Below are 26,348 nucleotides of genomic sequence, written 5' to 3' on the forward strand. Positions count from 1 at the left end.
CTCCTTCCCCCTCAGCCCACCCCATACTGACCTGGAGTTTATATTTCAGTGAAGTCCATCATTACCTAATGTAAAAATCGATAGTTTTGTGTGTGTGTGTGTGTGTGTGTGTGTGTGTGTGTGAATAACCCTTTGGGTTTGGCTCCCTGCCCCCTCCAGGCCGTGGAGCTGCACGGTATCCTCACATGGACTAGGATGGCTTCTGAAAGGCTACCCTTGGGCCAGGACCCCACTCGGGAGCTCCCAGGACCCTTGGTTTTCCACGGTCCAGGCCTCAGAGCCGTGGGGAAGCAGAAGTCTTCTCATCCCCTGGAGTGCATGCACTTGCACAGGCGAGGAGCCACCCGCCCGCTGAATCGCGGAGGGTGTGTGCCCCCTGGTGCTGAGGCTATGGGGAGGGACGCCTCCTCCTGCCCCCCTTGGCCTGCCTCCTGTGCCCTTCAGAAGGGTCAGAGGCAGTCACGGGAATGTGTCCTGACCAGCTTCACACTGTGTTCGACACCCAGGTAACCCTGGAGCCAGATTTAGGGCTGCTTTCCACGTGTGTGTCCCGCCCCTCCTTTAAGCTGAATTCTTTAATTGCAGGTGAGGTTGTAATTTTGATCTCCTGCCAGGTCTTTGCAACTGACAGACACCATGCCTGACTTCTCCAGGAGAGAAAAACTGTCACTCCCTGCTACCTTAACATACTTACTAATCTCTGAATTTATTTTCCTTCCTCCTGCCCCAGCCCAGAGTTCCCATTTTTTCAAGGACAGATGACTAATACACTAGGTCACAACCCACAGCCACATCAGAGGTGCAGGGGGTGTGCTGGGAGGAAAGTTTGATTCTGACGCTCAAAGAAGGTGTGTGATTGGAGGTGTGGTCCTGACCTGCTTACAGTAGCGAGATCATGCTAAGAGGCTGGCTCAGGTGAGGGCAAGGAAGCCTGGAGGGACACTGGTCCCAAGGGCGCCGCCCAGGTGAGGCCTACAGTTCGCTGAGGAAGTCTCGTTCCAGGCAGTGCCTGGTGGCGCCCTCTGCTGGCCGAGGGTGGAGGCTGTCCGGCTGCCTCGCTCATTGTGAGAACCCACTGGGGCCCCATCGAGAGTCTCCGGCCACAGCCATGAGAAGTCTTCCGTGGCCTGAATCAGGACCAGCCACGGACACGACGTGTAGGAAGGGGTTGGAGCCTTGTGGTTGCTTGTTGAACGACCCTGTAGTGCTCTGTTTACAGATCTCCTTCCAAGAGTCAAGCTCCATGGGCATCAAGCCCTGGTGGGTTTCTAGCTGTGAAACCACTTTGCCCTCGGGATTCTGGTGGCCATGTCCCTTCCCACTTGGACCCAGACGACTGGCTGACCCGGCTCCACCATCGGGAGAGGAGAAGGGACAACACCAAGCAACCCAATGGTGACCACGTTTGCTCTCCCCTCCCGTTCCTCAGGATTCTGTCCTTCAATAACCTGACCCGGCTGGACGAGGAGAGCCTGGCCGACCTGAGTAGCCTGAGCATCCTGCGGCTCAGCCACAACTCCATCAGTCACATCGCGGAAGGCGCCTTCCGGGGACTCAAGAGCCTGCGTGTCTTGTAAGTCTTTCCCCGTTGGGTTGATGGGAGAGCAGAAGACAGCAAGCCACCTGCTTCACTGTGTTCCCTTCTCACTGGTCTTGAGTTGCAGTTAGATCCATAGCTGAGTTGTGTCTGCCACGGTCTCAAACTTTAACATCGTAAATCAAAAAAGAGCTGGTTGAGCAGAAAACTGTCCTTCATTCCCCTTAGGGTGGTGCCTAGAATGATGAAGACTCAAACTCGTCTCCAAGCGCTGGTTCCCACACTACGCGTGATGGGACGTGGGGTCCAGCCGCAGGAACTTCCCCAGACCGCACGCCGCCCCCCGGGACAGCAGCCCAGCCGGGGGGCCGTCCTTGGGTCCTGAGCCATCCCACAGCGACTCGCGGTTTTGTCCTGAGCATTTTTATCTGAGCGAGGGCAGTACTGAGGCGTGTGTCTTGGGCTAGCATCTCAACTTCTTCAGCAGACACTGTGCGCTCAGAAGCCCATGTCCACGAGAGGTGACGGGGGAGCCCTGTGTCTGTCCCTGAGGGTTGTTTAACCCAATGGAGGTGGTCGTGTCACCTTCCTCACAGCAACCAGTGAGGTGGAGGGAACTTTCAGAGCTTGCTGCAGGGCGCTTTTCTGGGACTGAAATTTTTCAGCCATTGGCTTCCAAGAACTTCCAGGCAACAGAGAACAACCAGCCAACCAGCTATGGGGTGGGGGTTGGGGGGCGGGGCGCATCTGGATTTCAACAGAGGGTTGCGGGTCCTCCCTCCCAGGCCTGCCCCCTGCAGAAAGAGCGGCTGCTCCAGTCTGATGGGGAGAAAGGCCCTTGCACTTGGCAGGGAGGGCTGAGAAAGCTGTCACGCCAGGCCGTCGCTGGAGAGTGAGAAAGAACCCGGACACTAGGCTATTCAAGCTGGGGTCAGCCTCCGAGCCGTTGCGGTGCTGACTGACACGGCCAGGATGTTCAGATGGCGCAGGCCAGAGAAGAGAGAAAAAACTCTGGCAGCCAGGACTGGAGCAGGGGGACAGGCACACAAAGCCACAGCCCCGGGTCCCGGGTGTTTCAGGACAAATAGGGAGGAACAGATGAGAAGGAGGAGGCCCTTCCAGCCTCTGAATCGCAGCTCTCTGCACATGCTGCTGTAAAATAAAGGTCAGAGCAACCAACGCACTCCACAGTCCAAGCTCCCTGCCCCGTTGGCTCTCCCAGGAGCCAAGAGCAGCATCCTGTCCTGTTCATGGCCCACGTCTCCAGGGCTCCGGAAAGGAAGGTGTGGGAGACCTTGTGGAAAGTCAGAGAGGGCCGACCGGGGCAGCGCAGGGCATGGTCACCAGGTGGGGTGTCTCGCCCGGTGGTGACCTGCCCTTGGAAGCTGGGGCAGGAAGCTGAGTCATCGGCCTTGTGATTCTCATTGTTGGAGGGGACCGGCCCGAGAAGTTGGCCTGGTCCTCTCATCCTGGCAAGTGGGTCACAAGTCTGACTCAGCACCCAGATGTGCCTGGCTGGGAGTCAGCACCTGTGGAGGCCCTGGGGGGGTTGGGAGTTGAGGGTGCAAATCCCACCTGCCAGCCTGGAGGTGGCTGCAGAGGGCCCTGTGCCAGGGCTTGCTGTTCACCGTCCCCCTCCTCCGCGGGCCTTGTACAGTGTCTCGTCAAGTCCAGGGACGGGACCCTAGGTGGTAGGAAAGCAGACGGGAACCTTAGGAAACCTTCTGGACTCATTCTCAGAGCAGTGGCCAGAAGTCCAACCTCGGGGAGTAGAATCCAAAGCAGGCTTTCCCGTGTGCCGTCCGCACCCCTCCCCCGGGGCTGATCTTAGCCCACTGGGGAGCAGCATGCGGAGCCCAGAAGCTGCTGGTCAGAGGCCCCTGTCAGCTTGGTTGGGAGGCTGAGAAAGCCAGGCTGCACGGCAGGGTGGCCCGGTGGTCACACCTCTAATTTTTTTTTCCCACTGTTTATTTCGCACTGGGGTATGGCCAATAAGCTCTGTTGTGGTAGTTTCAGGTGAGCAGTGAAGAGACTCAGCCATACACACGCGTGTATCCACTCTCCCCCAAACCCCTTCCCACCCAGGCTGCCACGTGACATTGAGCAGAGTTCCCTGTGCCGTTCAGTAGGTCCTTGTTGGTGATCCGTTTTAAACATAGCCATGTGTACGGGCAAGCATAAGTTTGCTTTCTAATGCCGTCTTTCTAATGCTTTCTTAGGCAGACATGCCGTCCAGGCATCTGGAATAGACTGGGATATTCTGAGCTTCAAGGTGGCAGGCTAGGCATGGGTCTCTCTTCCCACAGCAGACTGGATGCTGAGCCTTCTGTCTCTCCTCCCCAGGGATCTGGACCACAATGAGATTTCGGGCACGATCGAGGACACCAGTGGCGCTTTCACAGGGCTGGACAGCCTCAGCAAGCTGTGAGTGTGGGCACTGAAAGATCCGTGGGCATGGTGCACAGAGGTGACTCTTTCCACGCCCCTGCTCCCCACCAATACACACACCACTTTGGTTGTGGGTCCACCCCGGGTAGCACTGGCACATTCATTGTTCTTTTGTTTGGAAAGGAAAGTCTGCTTAGGAAGGCAGAGACCTCTCCACTTCTCTCTGACCTGCCGTCTCCTTGCTGCCCTGAGTGTTGGTTTTTTTGGGGCTGAAGATTTGGGGTTTGGAGGCCCGTTAGATCTTCTTTCCTCTTTAGTTCTTGACTGATGTGAAAACAGCCAACTTTTTTGTTTTTCTTTGCTCAAAGGCGTCTTGCCCTGTTATTCAGTTTCTAGAAACTCTAAACATCTAAAGCCAAGTAACTCTTGATGGTTTAGAGACTTCGGGCAGTCTTTTTGTTGTCAATCATAATCTTAAAGAGAAACAGTCATTACCAAGGGTGATACAGTAGCTGTTTTTCATTCAGGGTTTCCGGTGTTTGGGTTTGTTTTTCTAAGCTCCTAGAATTTGCAAGGCGTGTGTATGTGTGCGTGCACGCCTGTGTGTATTACATCTAACTCGCCAGAGACGTGTATCTGTGTGTGTGTGTGTGTGTGTGTGTGTGTGTGTATGACATCTAACTATCTCAGGAGGTGTGTGTCTGTCTGTGTGAGTGTGTGTGACATCTAACTATCTCAGGAGGCGTGTGTGTCTATGTGTGAGTGTGTGTGACATCTATCTCAGGAGGCCTAGCTGTGTTTTGCGTTTTTCTGTAGTTGAGGAAACAGGGGAAGGGATGTTGCCCAAGATCACACAGCTGCTGGGTGGCAGGGCCTGTGCGGACCCAAAGCCCACCCTGTACCCTCCTTGACCGCTGTTTCTGCCTCTCACCAGCGCTCTGCGCCGAGGCTGCCCTGGGAACATTCAGGCAAGGGGTGGGAGCTGTTACTACTGTTTACTGCCTCTCGAGTGGAGGGTGTGGAGGAGGACAAGACAGAGGATGGTCACAGCTTCGTACCCCCACCTCCCCCGGCCTGTTTCGGAGACGGCAAGCCGAGGACGAGAGTAAAGTAAATATTTTGAAAGCGGCAGTGGAAGGCGAGGCTCCGGGAAAGGCTGTGGTGGGAGGGTCTTTCTGTGGAGTTAGCGTTTCTAATTTGTTTAGAAAAGTGGTGTTTTTCACGCCTTGGGTGCTCTGGGAGTGGTGAGTACATGTCAGCTGTTTTGACTTGAGGTCTCTTCCTGAGGATCCTGTGTTCTGAGAGTGGGTTGAAAAAGCCTGGCAGCTGCCTTCTTCTCCCCTAAAAATGCTCCCTTCTCCCCCACCTCCTAGGCGCTTTGCCCCACAAGCTTGGGAGGGGACCGCATGATGGGGCACAGGGGCTTGTCATTGACAGGGGAGCCCCAAGCTCGGGATGCGGCTGCTGGGGGCCATGGGCAGGGGTGTGGGCACCTGAGCAGCCCTTCAGCTCAAGCCTCATTTCCAGCGCCTCATCCGGCCCCAGCATAAGCGATGGCGAAGTTGGGGTCCTGTGTGGGGCCTGTCCGTTCCGTGAAACCTGGAGGCGGTTCTTGCGTATCGTAGCTTCCAGGAGGCTCTTCCTTGGCAGGTGAAGGGCAGCGACCCTCTGGGGCATGTGACCTCTGGTTCCGCGTAAGCCATCCCGTGTCTGGAGCTACTTTCTAATTGCCTGTGGTCTGTTCGCTCGCGTGTTCTCCGTTCCCCACTGGACTACTGTAACAGTCCTGTGTAAAGTCCCAAGGACTCAGCCCAAGAGCCTGGATCCCTCGCTTGCGCTGAGCTGCTTGACACGGGCTAGTTGGAAGCAGCTGGTTAACCCTGACCTATAGAATAGTCTCCAGTCTCCTCCCACCCAGCTCCACTGGCCAGGATCTTGGGCACAGAGGCTCTCCTGAGCGTTTCCAAAAAAGACAGACAGATGCAAACAATTGGGGGAAACTGGGGACGGTAACAGTAATTCCTTAACATCATTAAATACATGCAATCAGTTACTTAGGCGCGGTGGTATTTCGCTTCTACGCAAAAGGAAAAAAAGTAATTCTCTTTCTTGGTTAGAAAAAGAAAACTATGTGATGCAGATTCTCAGAGGTAAGGAATGAGAAATGGGCAGACGGGAAATAGGACTGGCACCGTTACATGATGGTCACAGCTGTGAGATGGGCTGTGATTCTGTGACCCTGGTGCGTGGCTCTGCTTAGAAGCCAGCATGAGTGGCTCGTGGCGGCCCTCCCGCCCGTGAGGCAGGCCTGGCCTTCGAGGCCACGGGCGTGTGGCTCTGTGTCCACCAGCCCGTGTTCTGCTTAGAAGCCAGCATGAGTGGCTCGTGGCGGCCCTCCCGCCCGTGAGGCAGGCCTGGCCTTCGAGGCCACGGGCGTGTGGTTCTGTGTCAGCCAGCCCGTGTTCAGCTTGCAGCCCTTCCTGATGGATGGTTGTGTTGAGTCACGTGAAGTGGGAGGAAGCCGAGCTGCCTTGGTCTCCCTGGAGCGCTGCCTGAATGCTCTGCGCTGTGGCCCTGACACCACGTCGCCCCACTGAGCAGCCGAGTGGTGACTCTGTTGGACCCATTATCGGGGGTCGGGGGCACACGTCAGTGTGGAGGAGGGCTGTCCCCCTCGAGCTGCTGTCCACCGTGGGGCTGCTGTCAGGGCTCCGGGTCCCCTGAGCCTGACTGGCTCTGCCACGGAAGCGCCTGGGGGCGGAGATCGGGGACCTCCCTCGGAAGGGCCGGGGACACTGTGTGGCCTGCACCCCCCTAGTCAAGGACCTGGGGTCCTTCCTGCCAGGCTCAAGGCCAGACCGAAATTAAAACGCTTTCCAAAAAGGAACAAGTGAGCAGCAGAGCCATAAAAGGCTTCCCTCTGTGAAGCCTGCCCTGCCTTTCATCTTGCAGCCGCTGAACAGAGCCATCGGTGATGGGCTTTCCAGCCAGAGCTTGCTGGCCGGCATTACTGTGCTCACCCACACGGCGGCCCCCCTCTTCCACAGTGTCAACGGGACACCAGCTGGGGGCCCACATGTGGCAGGGGGCAGGGTTTCTGGAGCACAGGTCAGCCACAGAGAAGAGCATTCAGTCACTTGTATGCAACGGGGAGACAGGTGCTGGCCCACAGCTCCGGCTCTCCCGTGGCATTCCTGGGCACAGGCCCTTCAGTCTTTGTGGGGTGAAGTTAGATCTGGGTTGGCAGGGGATGATGGAGAGGGTTTGATAGGCGAAGCCCAAGGTCACTGTCTGCTCCAGGTCAATGGTGTGGGGTCATCAGGCCGGCTGTCCTTTCTTGGGAGCCATCATCGAGTGCAGCCACATTCATTGGCCCCCAGCACATGGGATGGGGGCGCCCCCCCCCCCCCAACAGCCCCAGCTCTCCTCTGCCCACACAGTCTGCTGGGCAAGCCCGGCCCCCACCCATAGACATCTGCTGGGGAATGGGAGGACCTGTTTCAATCCACCAACAGGTCGATGAGCCAGCCCCTGAATGATTGAGAATTTGAGATTTTGTTTTATTGCTATTGTCACCATTAGAAATAACAGCCTGCCCTCATTGTCAAAGAGGTCAACCTGACTAATATTTAACGGATAAAATAAAGCACAGCTTTTTTCCTGGATCTCATTTACGGAAGATTTCACTGAAGAGTTCACTATACTTTACTGGGACCTGGAGCACGCAGTGACCCGGCCTAGGGGATCTGAGTAAGTGCGAGGTTGGCAACGCTGTCAGAGGTGCCGGGCTTCGGCGCCCCCCGGTTAGAGCTGGCTGCACTCGCCCGGCGGTGAGAGAGCCCCGGCAGGCACGGCCACCGGGTTCTGGGTGCTGGGTTGGTTTGTCTTAGAATGAAAGCCTCAGACAGCAGTCGTGGAAGCTCTTGCAAGATGAGATTGTTGTTTTCACCTTCATGCAGACCACCTCCCAGAGAAGGAAAGGGCAAAGGGGTCAGTGGCCTTGGTGCTCTTCACCCTCGGAGGCGGGTGCCGGAGCTGCTGCGTCCAAGGGCCAAGCTCAGGGTCCCCGTGGGGCCGCTGTGACGCTGCGGGACCGGCGCAGCCCTGGGGTCCAGCGGCCCGGGAGCAGGCGGAGGCCATGCCTGGCGAGGGCTGGGTCCGCGGGGCCTGTGACCCCGTCTCTTGGAGGTAGCCTCATGGTCCTTGCCTGCATGGCCGCAGGGACTCTGCAGTGAGGCGGAGGCTTGGGGCCCATCTGTGGCTTTCTTCAAGCCTCACGTTTCTCTTTCCAGAGAGTGGTTGGTGCTTCTTGTTGGCCCTCGTGGGCCCCATCCTAACGCAGGTCTGAAGCAGGGCTGGGCTCTGATGGCGATCATCCCCCTGATGCTCAGTGGATCTGGACAAAGACTCCTGCTCCTGTGAGCGGCTCGCGGCCGGCCTTTCTCCAGGGCTCTCTGCCCTGAGCACCTGCCCGGTGCCTAGGGGTCTCTGCCCCACCCTGTGGTTCAGAGACTTCCCGGACACTGGCTGGCGGGAGCCCGCAGCCTTCCTAACCTGCGCTTTGCAGAAGCCTGGTAGGCACCACGGTCACAGAGCCACACGTGTCAGCATGATCTCGGTGTTTGCCAACGGTTTTGTGTGCAGCCGCGGGTGGAGAGAATGCGGTGCGGGCACTCAGCAGAGCGTCTGATAATGAGGGAAATCTGGAATCTGATGCTTTTCCTTCCCAGTGTCCAGCCCCTCAGTGCACCCCTACCCTTTACCCCAAGTCCAGGCTCACTGCCCTTCGGATCACACAGCCTGTGGAAGAGGCTTGCATGTCCTCCAGGTGTATAGCAGGTGCCAGGTTTGGGTTTTTGAGGAAACTCTGGCTGTCACTGCTGAGATGGTAATTAGAGTGGCCAGCAGGCGGGTGCCCCCTCTCTTGGGTGGGTGGTCCAGGTTCAGGCGTTAGTTAGGTAACCTTTGAGGACCTGTCTGTCTGGGATTTGACGATCCTCGCACCACTGGCTTCATGTGAAACCTGGGCTCTTGCTGAAGAGCTGAGGGGCCTTGTGGGCAGGGGCGCAGCTCCGCGTGGCCGCATCCTGGCTGCCATCTCAGTGCACACCCACTGTCCTGTCCTCTTCCAGCTGCCTTTGGGGACCTTTATCCCCAGAATGCAGTTTTCAGAAGTGGGCTGTAGTCTTTCATTCCAAGAGTTTTCATTCTGACTGCGTGTGCTCTCACTGGAGCCTGATGAGTCGCTTTCTCCCCTGTGACTGTGGCTACACACCCCCCACCCATGGGTGGTCCCTGGGGAGATAACCAGGTTGGATGAGGTGATTTCCACTTACCACCACAAGGGGCCTTTTTTGGCAAGACAGAGCATGGAGTTCCTACTTGTCATCACTGTTAAGTTCTGCTAAAGATAAAAGTACCTCATTTCAGAAGGGGAGGGTCTGTGTGCCTCAGACACATCATCTCAGCCCAGGTCAGATTCCCACCTGCCTCTCCCCAGACCGACCTCTCAGCTAGCATCGCCTTGACCTGTGTTCTTTCTCCCCCCACTTCCCTCGTCACTCTCCTGCCCTCTCCACCTCTGTTTCTGGATGTTTGGAAACTGCAGGACGCTGTTCGGCAACAAGATCAAGTCCGTGGCCAAGAGAGCGTTCTCGGGGCTGGAAGGCTTGGAGCATCTGTGAGTACCCAGCCAGGCCCCCCCGACCCTAGGCCTGTGGACCCGGTGGCCGGGGAATCCACTGGCAATTCAATCACGTCTTTGTAAACCCAGAAACAGGCTGTTCAGAAATGCCAGCTGCTTCCTTCTAAGTCAGCTTCAACTTTGGCTTTCATCTTGCCTGTGCCAGCAACGGTTACCGAACATACGGCCTCTTGGGGCTCACAGAAATACCTTCCTCTGTCCCCTTGCCCAGCGCTGACTCGGGCCCTGGGCTTCTTCCACTTCCTTGATGACCCTTCACCTGCCTCAGGCTCAGCCTCCCCTTAAGCAGCTCAGCAGGGCTTAGGGACACGGTGGGCCGAGCCAGGAGTTGGGAGGACAGGGCCAGCCCTGAGGCTGATCAGTGTCACCATCTGATGCCTCTGGTACTGGATTCTTAGTTTGTGTTTAAATCAAATGCAACCTTAATTCTTTTGGAAAAGTTTTCCCTACTGACTTGCTGAGCAGGCCTCAGCTTAGCTTTGATGCTGCCCTTAAGACTGGCTTATTTCCCAGTTATTCTGTGTGCTTGTGTCAATATAGGTGAAAGGATAGCCACTAATGGTGGCCTTTGGACAGGACACAGGGCTGTGACCTATTGCCCATGGTTCATCAGTGAAACCAGGACTGTCAGGAAAAATCCCTGAGCATCTTAACTCACACACATGGCTAACCTGAAGGATACCTATAGTGTTTCTTTGCCTAAGTAAAGAATGTTGCTTTTCAGGAACCTTGGAGAGAATGCAATCAGATCTGTCCAGTTTGATGCCTTTGTGAAGATGAAGAATCTTAAAGAGCTGTAAGTACCCGGGGTTCTGTGGCCCCAGATTAACATGAGTAGAGGATTTCAGAGTAAGAAGTACCTTATTTGTAGTAAGCTTCATTTTACCTACCAAACAGTTGTGTGATCATTTATGGGCTTCTGTGGTGGCTTAGGTGGTAAAAAATCCACCTGCAATGCAGGAGACCCAGGTTTGATCCCTGGGTCAGGAAGATCCCCTGGATAAGGGAATAGCAACCCACTCGAGTATTCTTGCCTGGAGAATTCCATGGACAGAGGAGCCTGGCAGGCTGTAGGCCATGGGGTCGCAATGAGTCAGACATGACTGAGTGACTAACACTTTACTTTCACACTTGGGATCATTTATAAGTTAAATTGTCTTTTAGGGAAAAAAAAAATGCCCTCTCGGGGCTTATTCTGAATCAGGGGACAATACCCTTTTTTTTACAGGACCTCAGTAAATAGTTTCCACTTTTTGGGCCACAAGAGCTCTGTCACGACAGCTTGATTCTTAAGCAGAAACCAGCCATAGATAATACATAAATGCGTGGGTGCGGCCGTGCGCCAGTAAAGTCTCCTTTACAGAGACAGGCGGGGGCCTGCAGGCTGCAGCTGGCGACCCACTGCTGTCGATCATGGGAAACAAACTCTCTTCTGTAAAATGGATACTTGCCCCTTTAATTACATCAAGGACAGGTCTCCATCTTTAGGGTGTGCTTACAATGAAGGGCCCTTATCGAGAGGGCTTTCTCTAAGCAGCGGGGTGGACTGTGGACAGGGCAGAGCTCCCCGTGGAGTGTCACATGGACTTCGGGATGGAGAGGAGGTGCCCGGCCCCCATGTGTCTCCAGGGCCTCTGTGGCGTCTGCAGGGGGTGATGCTGGCACTGCAGTGTGGCCCTGGGGCGACGGGTGTGAAGAGCTTACCCCTGGCAGAGCAGCTCATGTAAGGATGGAGGTGGCAACATCCGAGCTTCCTTTCTTCTTCCTGTACATGTATCTGATTCTTTAGTTGCCTAGAGGTGCAGCTTTGGGTTCTTAAAGTAGCTGTCAAAGTCACACGTGCCCATGGCTGTCTTTGCACCCTGAGCTCATCCTCGTTCCTGAGGACCCTCCTGGTGGACCCTTGGTGGGGGCGGGGAGCGGGGAATGGGCCATAGAGGGGCACAGTCTCCATGGTTGGAAAGGAGAGCAGGAAGAGGCCCCAGTGACGTTCCCCTGGGAAGGACTTAGTGAGGGGAGGCAGGCAGGCACTGGCCTTGTGACACTCAGTGTCCTGTGAGAGTCCCGTCTGTCAGGTCTTGGTGTTTCTCAGAAGGGCCGTGGTCTTAGAACGAGAGTTCGTGGAAGGATGGACACGTGGATAGATACATGATAAAGTAAGCATCACAAAGCATTCATTGTAGAATCTAAGCTGTGTTTTCACTGTACATTTCTTCCAGCATTCCTGTTTTTTAAACTTTCCAAATATAGTGCTGGAAGTAAAAACGATCTGATTAAAGGGAAGAGGGTGTTTTGAGGGAAGACAGCAGGACAGGGAGAGAAGAATTTCCTCTGGGCCTCTTAAAAACGCGGGCTTCCTCAGGGCTTCCCGGCTGGGACGACTGGACGCCTCCGAGTGCTTGACTCCGCCCCGGCCCTGCCCCCCAGATGCTGCTTTTGGTTCTGGAGGCTCAGCCTGGGCCCCTGCCTGTGCTTCCCACCAGTTCCTGAATGTACCCAGCTGGGGCTGGCCCTGGGCCCAGCCCTCTGATGGGAGAAATGGGTAATCCCACTTGGTCATTTTCTTCCCCCATCGGATCAAGGCAGGTTGAGCCGTGCACTTAGTCATCCTCTGGGTAAATTTCCACAAGCAATGATTAGAAACACACTTGGAGTTGGAGTCATGAAAATGCATGATGGAAGCCAGCAGAGTGCTGGGGAGGCTGCAAGGCAGGAGCCCGGACGGCTGTGCTCGTTGGCAGCAGGGAGCTGCAGAGTCTTGGGGTCACCAGTGACCCCCCTAGTCTGGCCTTTCAAGCTAGGCCTGGTCTTGGAGGTGGTGTGTGTGTGCGGAAGGGAGGTCAGTGTCCCCAATGTCTGCCTCCATGCCTCTTCTTCTGGCCTGTTACTCCTAAATTCTCTAGAATAGCCTTCTGTCCATCCTGAACACCCACTGTCTTCTGAGGTCTCCAGGCTTCCATCTGCAGAGGTTTTAACAGGAGGAGGTGAAATTCTCCAGGAAGCTGGGCCAGCAAAAATGCCCTGCTTGTGTGACGTGAGGTTTAACCCTTCCCAAAAACGTTTCTGATCAGGGAGAAAAGTCAGGTGTGTTTTCTCGTTTGTTTGTGTGGTTCAAATGAAACACACCCCTGTCCCCGACGTGAAGGCCTGAAGGCTCCCAGTGACAGCCAGTGTCTCCCCTAGACATTCATGTGTGGTGCCCAAGCCTCCCTGTGGGAAGGGGCAGCCACTCCGGATGGTCCCCCAACAGTGGGGAGCCCCTTTCTGCTCTTCACCCTTGCTGAGGAGTTTTCTGGTGCCTCGTGGCACCTCCACAACCACTGTTCTGGGGAGCTCTCCAGATGTGGAGTGGGATTGGCTGTTTCTCCACGCTCAGCTGTGAGGACCCTCCTGGCACCTCTAGGAACCCTCAACAGAGTAGCACCAATGGGAACACCACAACAAAGCAACTCTCCAGACAGCGCTAAGCATAACCCTACCCCATCAAATAGATACAAAACCCAGTGTTGATGTTAAGGTGTAATATGGGCAATATCCCAGTTATCATGGCTCAGATCTCAATTATTTCAGTCTTGAGAAATCACTTCCCCAAATTATTTCAATAAGTGAAGACGCCCAGCTCATCTGGGAATGGTGAGGAATGGGAGCAAAGAGCAGGTTTTATATAATTTTGTCAGCCGTAGTTCTCTGCCTTCAGGTTCATCCCGCCTTACTGATGTTGACGGATTTGATGGCTTCTCTGCTGATTCACAGGCTGAGTGACATACAGGAGAATATGGGAGAGGGGGCAGGTTAGCGGACAGGTATTGCTCTAAAACTGGCCCGTGTGACATTACTGGGATTTCTGAGCATCTCAGCACCCCTTTTGTCATCATGTACCTGGGACCATTTATTCCAGGGAAGCCCATGTAATAAGCCCTCCGTCTCCACTCTCGTGGCAGGCTGACCTCCACTCTTGAGCTCATGGCCTGAGGTCTTCCAGGAACAGGGCAGGTCTGCTCCTCGGCTGACTTATCTTCTAGTGACTCCTCAAGAAGGAATGTCCGCTGAGATGGCGATTCCGATTTCTGTTGAAAAAGCTTATCCTTAGTTGCTGAGAAATGAAAAAGAAAATATTCTCTGTTTTGGTTGGAGCCTCACAAAACCCAGCTTGTGCGTTCTCATGCTCCCTGGGCAGTGGCAATTAACTCACAAGCACTATTTAGGGAGCGGAGCCGATTCCTGCCGGCCTCCTGACTAGCGCTGGTGTGGAGATAAATATACAAACAAGAGGGGAGCACACTGGTGAGGCTGACATTTGGATGTAACAAAACCTGCAGCTCCGCCGGATAAAAACACAGCAGTCATATAGGAAAAGAGCCCTTCTCGAGACTTGTTTCAGAATTTAGATCTCACTCTTGGATTGAGCTTGGAAGCTCCAAGTCTGTCTTATAGGAGGGTGGGGAAAAGCATGGCAACCCACTCAGTATTCCTGCCTGGAGAACCCCACGGACAGAGGAGCCCGGCGTCTGCACTCCATGGGGTCGCAAAGAGTGGGACACACCTGAGTGTCTTAACACACACAGGCCATGCTATTCCCATCCGGATGGTCAGAGGCCAGGAGACCGCGCGCCTGGGGTCCCGTGAGGGCGGCGGCTGTCGCAGAGAGGACACACGTGGCGTCTAGATGGCGGCGCCTGAAGTGTGGGCCTTCTGCCGGCAGGGTCAGCGTCGCCAGGTGTTCGTGACGCAGAATCTAAACCGCTGAGCGAGAAGCTGCTGTTGCTTAGTCTCCAGGTAGACTGTACGCACAGCTCTAGGTCGCCGGAAAGGAACCGTCAGAGAAAGCTCTCCCGCTGCAGCTTGCCGACACCGCAGCCAGAGCTGGCTGGAGGGGAGGGTCACTCCAGGCCAGGTGGGGGGCGTCCCTCCCGTGCGGTCACAGCTCACATGACCCTTTCGTCTCACTTTCAGCCACATCAGCAGCGACAGCTTCCTCTGTGACTGCCAGCTCCAGTGGCTGCCTCCCTGGCTGCTGGGCAGGACGCTGCAGGGCCTCGTGACGGCCACCTGTGCCCACCCAGCGGCGCTCAAGGGCCAGAGCATCTTCTCCGTGCCGCCCGAGAGTTTTGTGTGTGGTAAGACGGTTTTTGTAATTTGGTGTTTTTCTTTTTTACCAAGGGCACGGGGGCCGGGTGAAACTTCATTACTGGATGAGAGTCAGCCCAGCCCGCGGTGACCTGTCAGCTGCTGGATACAGTTTATTTCCCACCGAAACCACACGTCATATTTACGGGGCCATCGCCTCATTATGTGGTTCTCGGAGTGCATGCATTTAATCAGGGGAGAGCAGGAGCTGGTTCAGTTACACGGCGAATAATCAGTTACAGGAAGGTGGCTGTGTTGTTTCAGGACGGCGCTGGTGCCCAGGCTTAGCTGCGAATTTACTCAGCGTACGAGGCTGGGGTTTTCCTGTGTGTTTCTTTCCAACCCCAAGAATGAAAGGTTAAATACAGGAAGAATGAGTCTCAGGAGAACAGTTGCTGCAGTAAAAATAATTCCTTCGTGTTGACTTGCACTCTTGCTGAGTCTCCAAAGCACTGGAATCGCACTTGTAGCTTCTTTTCCTTCTGATTGTTGGCATATTGGTCCTGCCATCTTCTTGACGAGGGGTGGTCGGGATCCAGGTTTGGTTGCAGAGAGTACAGAAAATGGTGAGCACCTGAACAGATGGTTCAGAACACACGCACATGCACACAGGCTCCATGCAGGGATGACGCAGCCTCGTGGGCAGGAAGATGTAGTCACGGAAAGAGGTGAGCTTCGAGTTGTTGCTGGTTCCTGCTCTAGGAGCGGAACTGCCGGGCAGCTGTGCGTCCTGCTGCCTCTTGTCCCCCTGGTCTGCCCGGAGCCTTCGGGGTGATGTTCCCAGGAAGGAGCTCCTCAAGGCAGGGTCTGGGGACCCCCGTGGTGCACTTCACTCTCTTACTCTTTGGGCACAGCAGTAACCAGTGCGCCTAGGGATGTCAGGATAGAGGTGCCCACCTTCCACACACCCACCCGCCACCACCTCCACCACTTCTGACAGCAGGCTTGCCTGCCTTCCTTCTGACCCAGTCCAGTGGTGTGGTAGCAGCCCCCCAAACCAGCCGTCCTTACTGTCAGTGTTTCTCACGGAAACCATGAGCTTGGCTCCCATTCTCTAGGACAGAAGAGCCACATCCTCCATTGTTCTCAGGTTCCTAGTCCCTGACCATTTGGTTGTCGTAGAGCTCCCCGAAATGGCACTTTCTGCCCCCTTCCTCCTCTGTCCTGCTACGGGGCATCATCTCTCCCAGTGAATGCGAGCCGAGGCAGGACTTGGGACATGCTGCCTCGGACAGCATGTCCAGGACACTCTGGACTGCGGCCCCGGCAGGTAGGTCCTGGGCTGCAGCAGTCAGGACCCATTTTTCAGGGCCACCTTCACGTTTTCGCTCAGGCTCCCACTCAATCAATCATCCAGTACTAGTGGGAATCATGGAAACACTGGGCAGAAGATCAGAATTTCAAGCTCTGTGGGAATCTCCCATTCCTTTTTAATAAAATGGAAATCACTTCACACCCACGAGGAAAGCTAGAATCGAAGTCAGACACCAATAAGGGTTGGTGAGCACGGGGAGAGCTCCGACGCTGCCTACACGTCGGGTGGGAATGCGGTATGGTGTAGCTGTTTTGAAAAACAGCTTTCAGCGTCTCAGACAGTTGAACATAGATACTATATGACCCACCAATTCCACTCCTAGGTAAGTTCCAAAGAGAAACAAAATATATGCCCTCAGCAAAGCATGTACATGAATGTTGATAGCACTATTATTCTTACTGGCCAAAAAGTGGAAACCCACATGCCTATCAGTTGATGATGGATAAATAAAATGTGGTATAGGCATACAATTAGGATTATTATTAGGTCATGAAAAGCAAGCTGAGTGAAACAAGTCAGTCACAAAAGACCGTATGTGATTCCATTCATGTGAAATGTCCAGACTAGGAAAACCTCTAGAGGTAGAAGTAGATTAGTTGGTTTCCTAGGGCTGGGGAGGGGTGGAGGGGGAAGGGATGATAGCTAAAAGATGCAAAGTTTCTTTCTGAGGTGATGAAAATGTTCTTAAAATGGACTGTGATGCAGTTTGCACATACCTGTGAACATACTGAAAACCATCAGTTGTCCACTTTAAATAGGTGGATGGTATTGTAAGAAAGTTGTATTTCACTAAAGCTATTTTTTAAGAGAAGTATAATTTACACATAAAATGTACTGCTATAAGTAATGTACAAGTCAATGGTGTTTAGAATATGGAATAGTCATGTAACCTTCACTACTAATTTCACATTTTCATCACCCATAAAAGAAACCCTAAACACATTAACAACCACTCCTGTTCATCAGGATTTACCTATTCTGGATGTTTTGTGTAACTGGAAATCTGTATATAGTGTTTTGTGACTAGCCTTTTCCACTTAATGTAGTTTTTTTTCTTTCTCCCTCCCCCACCATGTATCAGTTCTTCATTATTTTTTAAGTGGCTGAATAAATATTCCAGCGCGTGGCTATCCATTTATTTAGCCATTCATCAGGGTTGTTTTCTACTTTTTGATTACTATAAATAATGCTGCTGTGAAAATTCATGTACAAGTTTTTATGTAAAATCTCTTGGGTTTGTACCAGAAATGGAACCGCTGGGCCATATGGTCATTGTATGCTGACCTTTCTGAGGAGCTGCCAGACTCTCCCCCACAGTATGTACCACTTCACACGCCCCCAGGCAATGCACGAGAAGTCTGTTTCCCTGCCTTTCTCAGCACTTCTCCTTCCGTCCAAGTTGTGTCTGATTCTTTGTGACCCCATGGACTGCAGCACGCCGGGCTCCGCTGTCCAACACTTGTTACTGCCGTTTCAGTTTTACCTAGACTAGTAGATATGAAGTGGAATCTCACTGTTGTCTTGATTTGCATCCCCCTAATGAGGTTGAGCTTGTTTTCATATGCATATATTATCGGACTTATGTGTATCTCTCCTTTGGAAAACTGGCTACTCACATCTTCTGCCCATGTTTTAGTTGGTCATCTGTCTTTTCAATATTAAGTTATAAGAGTTTGTTATGTATTATGGATAGTAAATCCTCAGCAGGATTAAGATATGCCAGTATTTTCTACCATTCTGTGGGTTAGTTAGGTTTTTAAATTTTGATTGTCTAATTTTTTCTTTTGTCATTTGTATTTTGATGTCATTATCTAAAAAGCTGTTAGCACAGACAAGGTCACAAAGATTTACGCCTATATTTTCGTTTGAGAGTTTCACAATTTTATCAGCTTGTACATAGTCCTCCAGTTTGGGTCTTGTTGAAGATTCTTTTCACTACGGCTCCCTCCGATGTCCCCATAATCCTGTCAATTTATGCAATAGAGACAGCTGAGATTTTGAAACAGGGATTGCATTGAGCCTCTAGATTAAGTTCGGGAGTACTGCAATCTTGTGTCTTCGTGGCCTATGAACATATTGTATGTTGGGGATGTGCCATCACCTCCTGTTTGATCTTCGATGCGCGTCACAGGGAAGGAATCTGCACTCTCTCAGGTCTTTCCTGGGCACACGCCTAGTCCTGCACATGCGGGTGGCCTTCTAGGTCCTTCAGAAATGTACTGAACCTCTTCAGAGCCCACTGATGACATTTCACTCACCCGATTTCCTTTGCAATCTCCTGGCCACCCTCTTAATGGTTCCAACTGATACACCTGCCTCAGCACTGACTGCTGGTTATTTTTACCACATGCCCCGGGCCGGGGCTCCCCTTGCTGAGCAGACTGTAGCAGGTCAAGTAAACGCAGCTTCTGTGGGTGTGCCCAGCCCGTCCTGCTTGCCTCACTAGTTACCAGGCTTGTGGGGTTTTACTGCTACCATAGAGCTGGGGAGAGAAGAATGGGACTTCAGGTGAGTTATGCCAGAATGGTCACTTTTCTTCAAGTGTTTTCTTGAATCAACACTCCTTGGGTTGTTACAGACTAGTTATTTCCTAGGATTCCAAAAAAGATGATGGTGATCATTTTTGCTTACATTCTCACTGCTTTAGTAGAGGTGCACATTTTCACAAGCCATTACTCTGATGTTCTGGTGGTGGCGGTTTAGTCTCTAAGTCGTGTACAACTCTTTGCGACCCCATGGACTGTAGCCCGCCAGGCTCCTTTCTCCATGGGATTCTCCAGGCAAGAATACTGGAGTGGGCAGCCATCCCCTTCTCCAGGGGATCTTCCCAACCCAGGGATCAAAACCCAGGTCTCCGGCATTGCAGGCAGATTCTTTACCAACTGAGCTACAAGGGAAGTAAGTGATGTTCTGGAGGTACTTCATATCCTACTCCCTTTGGAGTCAAGTTTGAGAGGTGTGGGGCGCTCTGCATTCACAGTGGCTCACCACGCTGTTTTCTGTGACAATGAGTGAGTACAGCTGTAGCCTTAGGGAAGCTGAGGACTGTTTGATCACTGAGCACCATGGATGTGCCTGTAATCGAGGGGTGTGATCATGGAGGGGTCACTGTCCATGGAGCTGCCACTGGATATGATCAGATAACCACAGTGCACGTCCCCGAGAGTATCTGATAGAGCTGAGGGTGCTCAGGGACCCGCGGAAGTCTGAGTTTCTTGTTCACGAGAACCGCAGCTGGCCCCCATGTCCTGGAGGGTCCTAGTGCCTTACAGCTGGCTCTTCTCACCCCAGATGACTTGCCAAAGCCCCAGATCATCACCCAGCCAGAGACCATCACAGCCGTGATGGGCAAGGACGTCCGCTTCACCTGCTCGGCCGCCAGCAGCAGCAGCTCCCCGATGACATTCGCCTGGAAGAAGGACAGCGAGGCGCTGGCCAACGCCGACATGGAGAACTTCGCCCATGTGCGCGCCCAGGACGGGGAGGTGATGGAGTACACCACCGTCCTGCACCTGCGCCGCGTCACCTTCGCGCACGAGGGCCGCTACCAGTGCGTCATCACCAACCACTTCGGCTCCTCCTACTCGCACAAGGCCAAGCTCACCGTGCACGGTACGTGCGCCGTCTCTGTGCTGGGGGTCGGGTTCCTGCAGAGCCACGCTCGGGACTGCTCTGTCACCCGTCTGGAAACGACTGAGATGGGAGACGCCATTCTGTCACACACTGTGGCCTGGCTTGGGCTCAGGAGTAGCAGATTGTAGGGTTATTCTCAGTGGATTCTTTTTGGGTGATTTTTTTTTTTTTAATCCAGTTATTATGTACAGTAGGCTTCCCTTGTAGCTCAGCTGGTAAAGAATCTGCCTGCAATGTGGGAGGCCTGCGTTCAATCCCTGGGTTGGGAAGATCTCCTAGAGAAGGGAAAGACTACCCACTCCAGGATTCCGGCCTGGAGAATTCCATGGACTGTATAGTCCATGGGGTTGCAAAGAGTTAGACACAACTGAGCAACTTCACCACCACCACATCGTAGGTAGGACCAAACCTTGTTACTTTTTTCCCCCTCACTTATTATCCTCCTCAGCCCAGGATGCCTGGCAGCCAGATTCCAAGTGCACCCCAACACTGGGGAAGCCGCTGCCCTCCGAGGAGACAGCGCAGCATTGGGGCCGGCAGCCAGCCCAGGTGGGGCCAGGCCAAAGAGCCGTGGACCAGTGACCCGGGAGCAGAACGGTCTTGCGGGTATCTGACAAGGATTTTTACTTGGCAGCCAGCTTTAGAGCCTGTCAAGATGGCCCTCTTTGGGGCTGCTGTTTCTAGTAGTCAGTTAAGGGTAGGAGAGAGGTAGACAGTTTGAGCAGTCAATAGCGCCCTGCCCTGTAACATAGCAAGATTCTCTTGATTTATTAAATCTATAGTTAAATGGTTCCAGCACCAAGGTTCCTAAATGGGTTCTCTTCAAGACAGAAGAGCCATCCTATTGCCTTCTCCAGGCTGGAGGCATGTCACGTTCCCTGTCACAGCACCTGGCAGGAGCAGATGTCCTTGTTTTTCAGGCTCCCTCAGGGTGACTAAAGCAGGCAGGCAGGTATCAGGCCCTGGCACTTACGGGGTATCCCTATACAGACTGGTCACCACAGGACAGACAGTAGCAATGTTTCAGGGGCGCCTTCCATTGAAGGGGTCCAAGCCAACCTTGTGTGCGTGACAAGAGGGAGTGATAACTGCCGCCCCTGTGGCAGGAGCAGTCGGCGGCGCTCAGAAAGCCCAGCTCCTGGTTCTGGGGGGGCGGTCCTAGGCGGACGCTGCACAAAGAGCGGTGAGTGTGAGCTGACACTTGGGAGTGGGGAAGTCACTCTGACAGAAGCCACTGCCGGCCTCTGCACCCAGCTTTCTACAGACTTGACTCTGTCCGCTCTGCAGTGTTCCCTTCGTTCACCAAAATGCCCCACGACATCGCCATCCGGACCGGCACCACGGCCCGCCTTGAGTGTGCCGCCACCGGCCACCCCAACCCCCAGATCGCCTGGCAGAAGGATGGGGGCACAGACTTCCCCGCCGCTCGGGAGCGCCGCATGCACGTCATGCCCGACGACGATGTGTTTTTCATCACGGATGTGAAGATAGATGACATGGGGGTTTACAGCTGCACCGCCCAGAACTCAGCTGGCTCTGTTTCAGCCAACGCCACCCTGACTGTCCTAGGTTGGTACGCTGAGAGTGTGTGTGTGTGTGTTTTTCTTACACATCATAGGGACCTGGAGGCACGGTTGTCAGACTGTCCTATGAAGCCTGGGGTCGGGGAGTGCAAGAGGCGGTTTTTACTTTAAACAAAACAAGTGGTTCCCTCTCTTAAAAAAAAAAGCCATCGGATTAGTCTCCACAGGGCTTAGGTGTGAGGCACTCTGAAGAACTGCCCTCTCTGCAGGCAGGCAGGGTGGGTCAAGAGGGACAGACGTGAGCCTGTCACGAGGCGGTGTGGGAACCACGGGGGTTCTGTGGCTTGAGGTCAGTTCATCCCCAGACAGCACGGCTTAGTCCCTCTGGTAGAAAACCTAGCCGCTCTGATAAAAGCTCCCAGATGGCACTACATGACGCGTTGGGTTGTCCTTGTTCCAGGAGACAGACCTAGAACAGCCGAGGCCCAGAGAGAAACGGTGACACCCCCCACTTTCTTGCAGAGACCCCATCCCTGGCGGTGCCGCTGGAGGACCGCGTGGTGTCCGTGGGAGAAACAGTGGCCCTGCAGTGCAAGGCAAACGGCAGCCCTCCGCCCCGCATCACCTGGCTCAAGGGGGACCGGCCCCTGAGCCTCACCGAACGCCACCACTTCACCCCCGGCAACCAGCTGCTGGTCGTTCAGAACGTGGTGGTGGAAGACGCGGGCCGCTACACCTGCGAGATGTCCAACGCCCTGGGCACCGAGCGCGCGCACAGCCAGCTGAGCGTCCTGCCCACCCCGGGCTGCAGGAAGGACGGCACCACCGTGGGCATCTTCACCATCGCCGTGGTGTGCAGCATCGTGCTCACCTCCCTCGTCTGGGTGTGCATCATCTACCAGACCAGGAAGAAGAGCGAGGAGTACAGCGTCACGAACACAGGTGAGCCACCGCGCCCAGGGGACGCGCAGCGGAGGGGAGCGGCCAGGCTGTCTGGGAAGGAGGCCACAGGCTTTTTCGAGACTCAGTGTACTCAAAAGTCTAGATCGTTGGGGAATGACACCATTTTATCTTTCTCAATGACCGCATTCTGTCTTTGGAGAATAGCACATTTTAATGGGAATACTCTCAATGCAACTACATTACAAACTGCAGTTTTCTGAGCCGTCGAGCTTTGCTGCTGTGTGGTGGGTTGTTGCTGCAGGGATTTCACCGGGCCGTTTTTCTCTTGGGGCACAGTGATGAGAAGGCAGACAGACATCTCTCCCAATCCTGGGTAAAGTCAGGCTAAGCAGGTGCTAGGAGGGCTTCTCCAGCGCAGACGCCACACGGCGTCTCTGCACAGCTTTCCAGCGGCTGCCCACGTCTGCTTGTTGTCACCACAGAGGGTCAGGACCCCTGCTGTCTGACCGTCTTGCCTCCCTGCAGATGAAACCATCGTGCCCCCAGACGTCCCGAGTTACCTCTCTTCTCAGGGGACGCTCTCGGACCGACAGGAGACTGCAGTCAGGACGGAAGGTGGCCACCAGGCCAACGGGCATCTGGAGAGCAACGGTAGGGCCTCAGCCGGAGCTCATCCTCTTAAGCACGGGGACCTGTCAGCTTGGGTGACCCGAGTCTGCTGGTGGGTCTTTTGGGACTTAACCTGTGCAAGTTCCACAAGGTCTCTGTTGGGTTTACCATCTCCTAATCCGGACAAGGTGGGGACTGCCTGCAGTAAGAGCAGCAAAGCACGAGACTGCTTCAGAAACACACACACCACCCCCGTTCCTGGGGCAGGGAGACTGCCCCGCTCTGCTCTTCCAGCCTCTCAGGGTAGGAAGTGCCCGCAGGCATGGGGCAAGACTGCACAGTGGTTTGGAGTGAGTTTATCCAAACCAAGAACTGCTTAGCGTCACGGCTCTGGGTGCTGCAAGGCCGGCCTGGTGTGAAGGCAGTGTTAGAGAAGGGTCCTCGCTGGCCCTCTGGGTTAGCAGCCCAGGAACAGACCCCTGGGAGGAACCTCTTGAAGAATGTCCCTGTGCTGGTCGCCTTGCCCGTTCTTTTCACCTAGCATTGTCTGAAGCGCTATGCCCACCTCAGGAAGGGAGTCTAACCGGATGGGAGTCTGTTGCAGGTGTTTGTCCGAGAGACGCAGGCCTCTTTCCCGAGGTGGAAGCTCACAGTGTTATGTGCAGGCAGCCCAAGTTCTGCGTTGGGTTTACCAAGGAGCCCTGGAAAGTGGTGGAGAAGGCTGATGGCCCACCTGGTCCCCAGAAGACAATGGGTATGAGAAGCTTTTCTCAGGAAAGAGTATTTAGCTCTTGAAATCAAAATGAGTTGACCTACTCGCTACATGAAAGTTGTGGGGGGAGACACATAACTGATGTCAGAATTTGGCATTCAGTCTATAAACAGGAAGTGTGGCCTGGTTCTTTTTAAATTCCAGAATAGGATGTCGCTTAAGTAATACTACGGTGTGGTAAGCATGAGTTTAGATTTTTAAGTGACAAATAAAGAGGTACCTTTGCACCAGGGCCACTCTGACACCAGATGTCTTAATTGTTCAGGAGACTTCTGACACTGCACAATGCCTCATGCACACTGGATTTTTCCCCTGGGATCAGAGAGTAGCAGTTCACAGTCTGATTAAGAAATTAACCTGCAGCATTTCAATGTGGACGATCTCTGTTCTTCACGAATAGCTTGGTGTTGGCCACAGTCCTTTGTCTGTGAACGGACTTGCGGGGGGAGGTGTTTACAGAGGTGATGAGAGCAGGGCTCAGGCCTTACAGAGCAGTTGATGGTTCTCTGTCTCATCCACAGAGCGCGGCGGCCCAATGGGGTGCGGTGACTGCAGCGCTGACTCGCACGGTTACTCCAAGGAGCCAGCCTGCCACCTCCAGCCCGGGGACAGCAGCCAGCCGGGAACCCCGAGCAGCCAGGAGCCCAGCCCAAGTGAGCACCCACACTCTCCACTGCATCCAAGCAGGGGGCCCCTCTACCCCAGTAACCACGACAGAATGCGGGCCGCCTTGAAGAAGCCCGTGGTGCCTCTTGATGGGAAAGGTAACGGGGCTTTGTCTTCCGAGGGTTACCAGTCGGGGCGGGGGGTGTGCGGCCAGGCTGATGTGGCCTCTCCTTTCTCCCCTCCTAGGGGCATCCTCTTGGACTCTAGCGCGGCTGTGTGAGCCGGACTCCTTAGACCTACAGCCTTCATCTGTGTTAACTCCAGGCAAGCCTGAGCTCACGGACGCCGCCTCGGGCTCCCTTGATGTGCCCAGTGAAGGCCAGCACTTGCTTCTTTCCAATGGACACCTCCCCCAAGCCTGTGACTCCGGCTCCGAGTCCACGCCCCTGACGGGACAGCCGCCCGGGAGACGGAGCACACCACTGCTGTTTGCACCGAAAAGCTAGGCTTTGTCTACCTCGGCCCTCATGGCGTCTGCAGGAAAGAGAGGTGGGTGAGGCCGCGAGGGAGCCTGGCTTCGGGCGTCACTGATTTGTACATAGTTCTCACCTCCACGTGGAGCGGCAAGAGTCTGAAAGGACTTGCAGTAGAAGCACAGAAATGCAAGAGGCTAGCAGCGTGTACAAAAGGTAGAGAAGTATTTGGTACCCTTGTACATAAGAGTTCTCAGAGATGCCATATATATTATATATATCTTTTACAGAGGCTATTTTAACCTTTAGTGCATGGTTAACAGAAACAAAAATCCTACAACATTGACATTATTATTTTTCATACCTGGTTGCTGTTTAATTTTGGAGGGGGGGATAGTTCTGGTGCCTTAATGCATGGATGGAGTTCCTTGAAGCTACACACCACATTTGCTCACAGGAGGGTTTGGTAGGTGGATGGAAAGGAGGCGCTCTGGCATCCCTGGGATGCTTTACCACCAGAGGCTGTGTCTGCAGTGGAAGCAACTTCCTGTCACAGTTGCTTGTGTGGACAGTGTTGCGGGGACCTCCCTGTAGAGCCCGGAGGAGCAGACGTCACATTCCTTCACGGTGAAGGCGTTCTTGTAGGTTTAAGTTCTCTCTCTAACAGGTGGAATATTAATCCATCACAAGCAATCGGTTCCAACAATTAGGATGCCTTTCTTCCCTCTGTGAGAAAGGCAAATGTGGTCTTGTCAGAATCATTCAATGGTCATTTGAGGTTTTTTAATAAGATAGAGGCTGCTGGTGTTGGTACCTGTGGATTTTTCAATAGTGATGTTGTAGTTCTGCCGATATAATTAATATTACATTGGCCTTAGGGGAGAAAAAAATCCGAGTCCTCACTTTTCAGGGCTCATATGTCTCTACTGAGGATCCAGAGCAGGCCTGGCCATGTCCTTCCCTCGCCCAGATGGCCCCGGGCTTGGACTCTCAGAGATCAGCCCTCCTCCTGGGTTTTGGGTATTTTTGCACTTTTTTTGAGACCTGTTGCTAACCATCTTGTGAGTGCCAATGTGTATTTCAGGAAAAATTACATTGAAACAAGGTCCTTAAAAATCTCAGAAAGCCAAGTTCCTTTGGCCAAAAAGCTGAAGGGGATGTATTGATGGAATGGTTACTTACCTATGTTAATCACTGTCAGCTGTCACCACTGTCCCAAAAGGTAAGCACATCTAGAATTCTGTTCTCAACAGTTAACTGATTGTTATTTCCACAAAATATGTGAATTTGCTGCTTCTGAGAGGCAATGTGAAAGAGGAAGTATTACTTTTATGTACAAAGTTATTTATTTATAGAAATTTTGGTACAATGTACATTGAAAAACATGTAAAATATTGAAGTGTCTAACAAATGGCATTGAAGTGTCTTTAATAAAGGTTCATTTATAACATGTTAAGTGTGTGGCGGGTTGTTTTTATACCTACATTAACCAGCCATGCTTCATCCTGTTTAATTTCAGAGACTGCCTTTGTAATAAGGGAGTCATCCTGCCCTAATTACCCTTTTACTTCTTGAAAAGGAAGAAAAAAATTAGTCAAAGCAGAACTATATACTGTTGCTCCAGGGAACATGACAGGACTGGATTCCTAAGATTTCTCTCTGAATTTTTCTAACACCTGGAGCTTATTAGTCAAGCTCTAGAATGGTGACCTTCTCACTTCATCTCTTCGATTTCCAGTGCTGAGCTTAAAATTCCTA

General features: G+C 53.5%; 1 protein-coding gene across 4 annotated transcripts in view; it reads left to right on the forward strand.

Moving 5' to 3' along the window:
* Positions 1–26,046, forward strand: part of LRIG1 (leucine rich repeats and immunoglobulin like domains 1) — a 112,720-nt gene extending 86,674 nt beyond the window's left edge. For 3 of the 4 annotated variants that reach the window (XM_061128119.1, XM_061128122.1, XM_061128121.1), the window contains exons 8-19: positions 1,430–1,573; positions 3,881–3,961; positions 9,534–9,605; positions 10,354–10,425; positions 14,583–14,746; positions 19,363–19,683; positions 20,992–21,273; positions 21,750–22,169; positions 22,656–22,781; positions 23,344–23,493; positions 24,033–24,275; positions 24,364–26,046. In XM_061128119.1, the coding sequence (XP_060984102.1) occupies positions 1,430–1,573; positions 3,881–3,961; positions 9,534–9,605; positions 10,354–10,425; positions 14,583–14,746; positions 19,363–19,683; positions 20,992–21,273; positions 21,750–22,169; positions 22,656–22,781; positions 23,344–23,493; positions 24,033–24,275; positions 24,364–24,623 (2,335 nt within the window). In that variant the 3' untranslated portion in view covers positions 24,624–26,046. The remainder of the gene's footprint in view (positions 1–1,429; positions 1,574–3,880; positions 3,962–9,533; positions 9,606–10,353; positions 10,426–14,582; positions 14,747–19,362; positions 19,684–20,991; positions 21,274–21,749; positions 22,170–22,655; positions 22,782–23,343; positions 23,494–24,032; positions 24,276–24,363) is intronic. The other variant, XM_061128120.1, reaches the window with a different exon arrangement.
* The last annotated feature ends 302 nt before the right edge of the window (positions 26,047–26,348 follow it).

Source organism: Dama dama, chromosome 24, assembly GCF_033118175.1.
Source record: "Dama dama isolate Ldn47 chromosome 24, ASM3311817v1, whole genome shotgun sequence".
In the NCBI taxonomy this organism is placed as follows: Eukaryota; Metazoa; Chordata; class Mammalia; order Artiodactyla; family Cervidae; genus Dama; species Dama dama.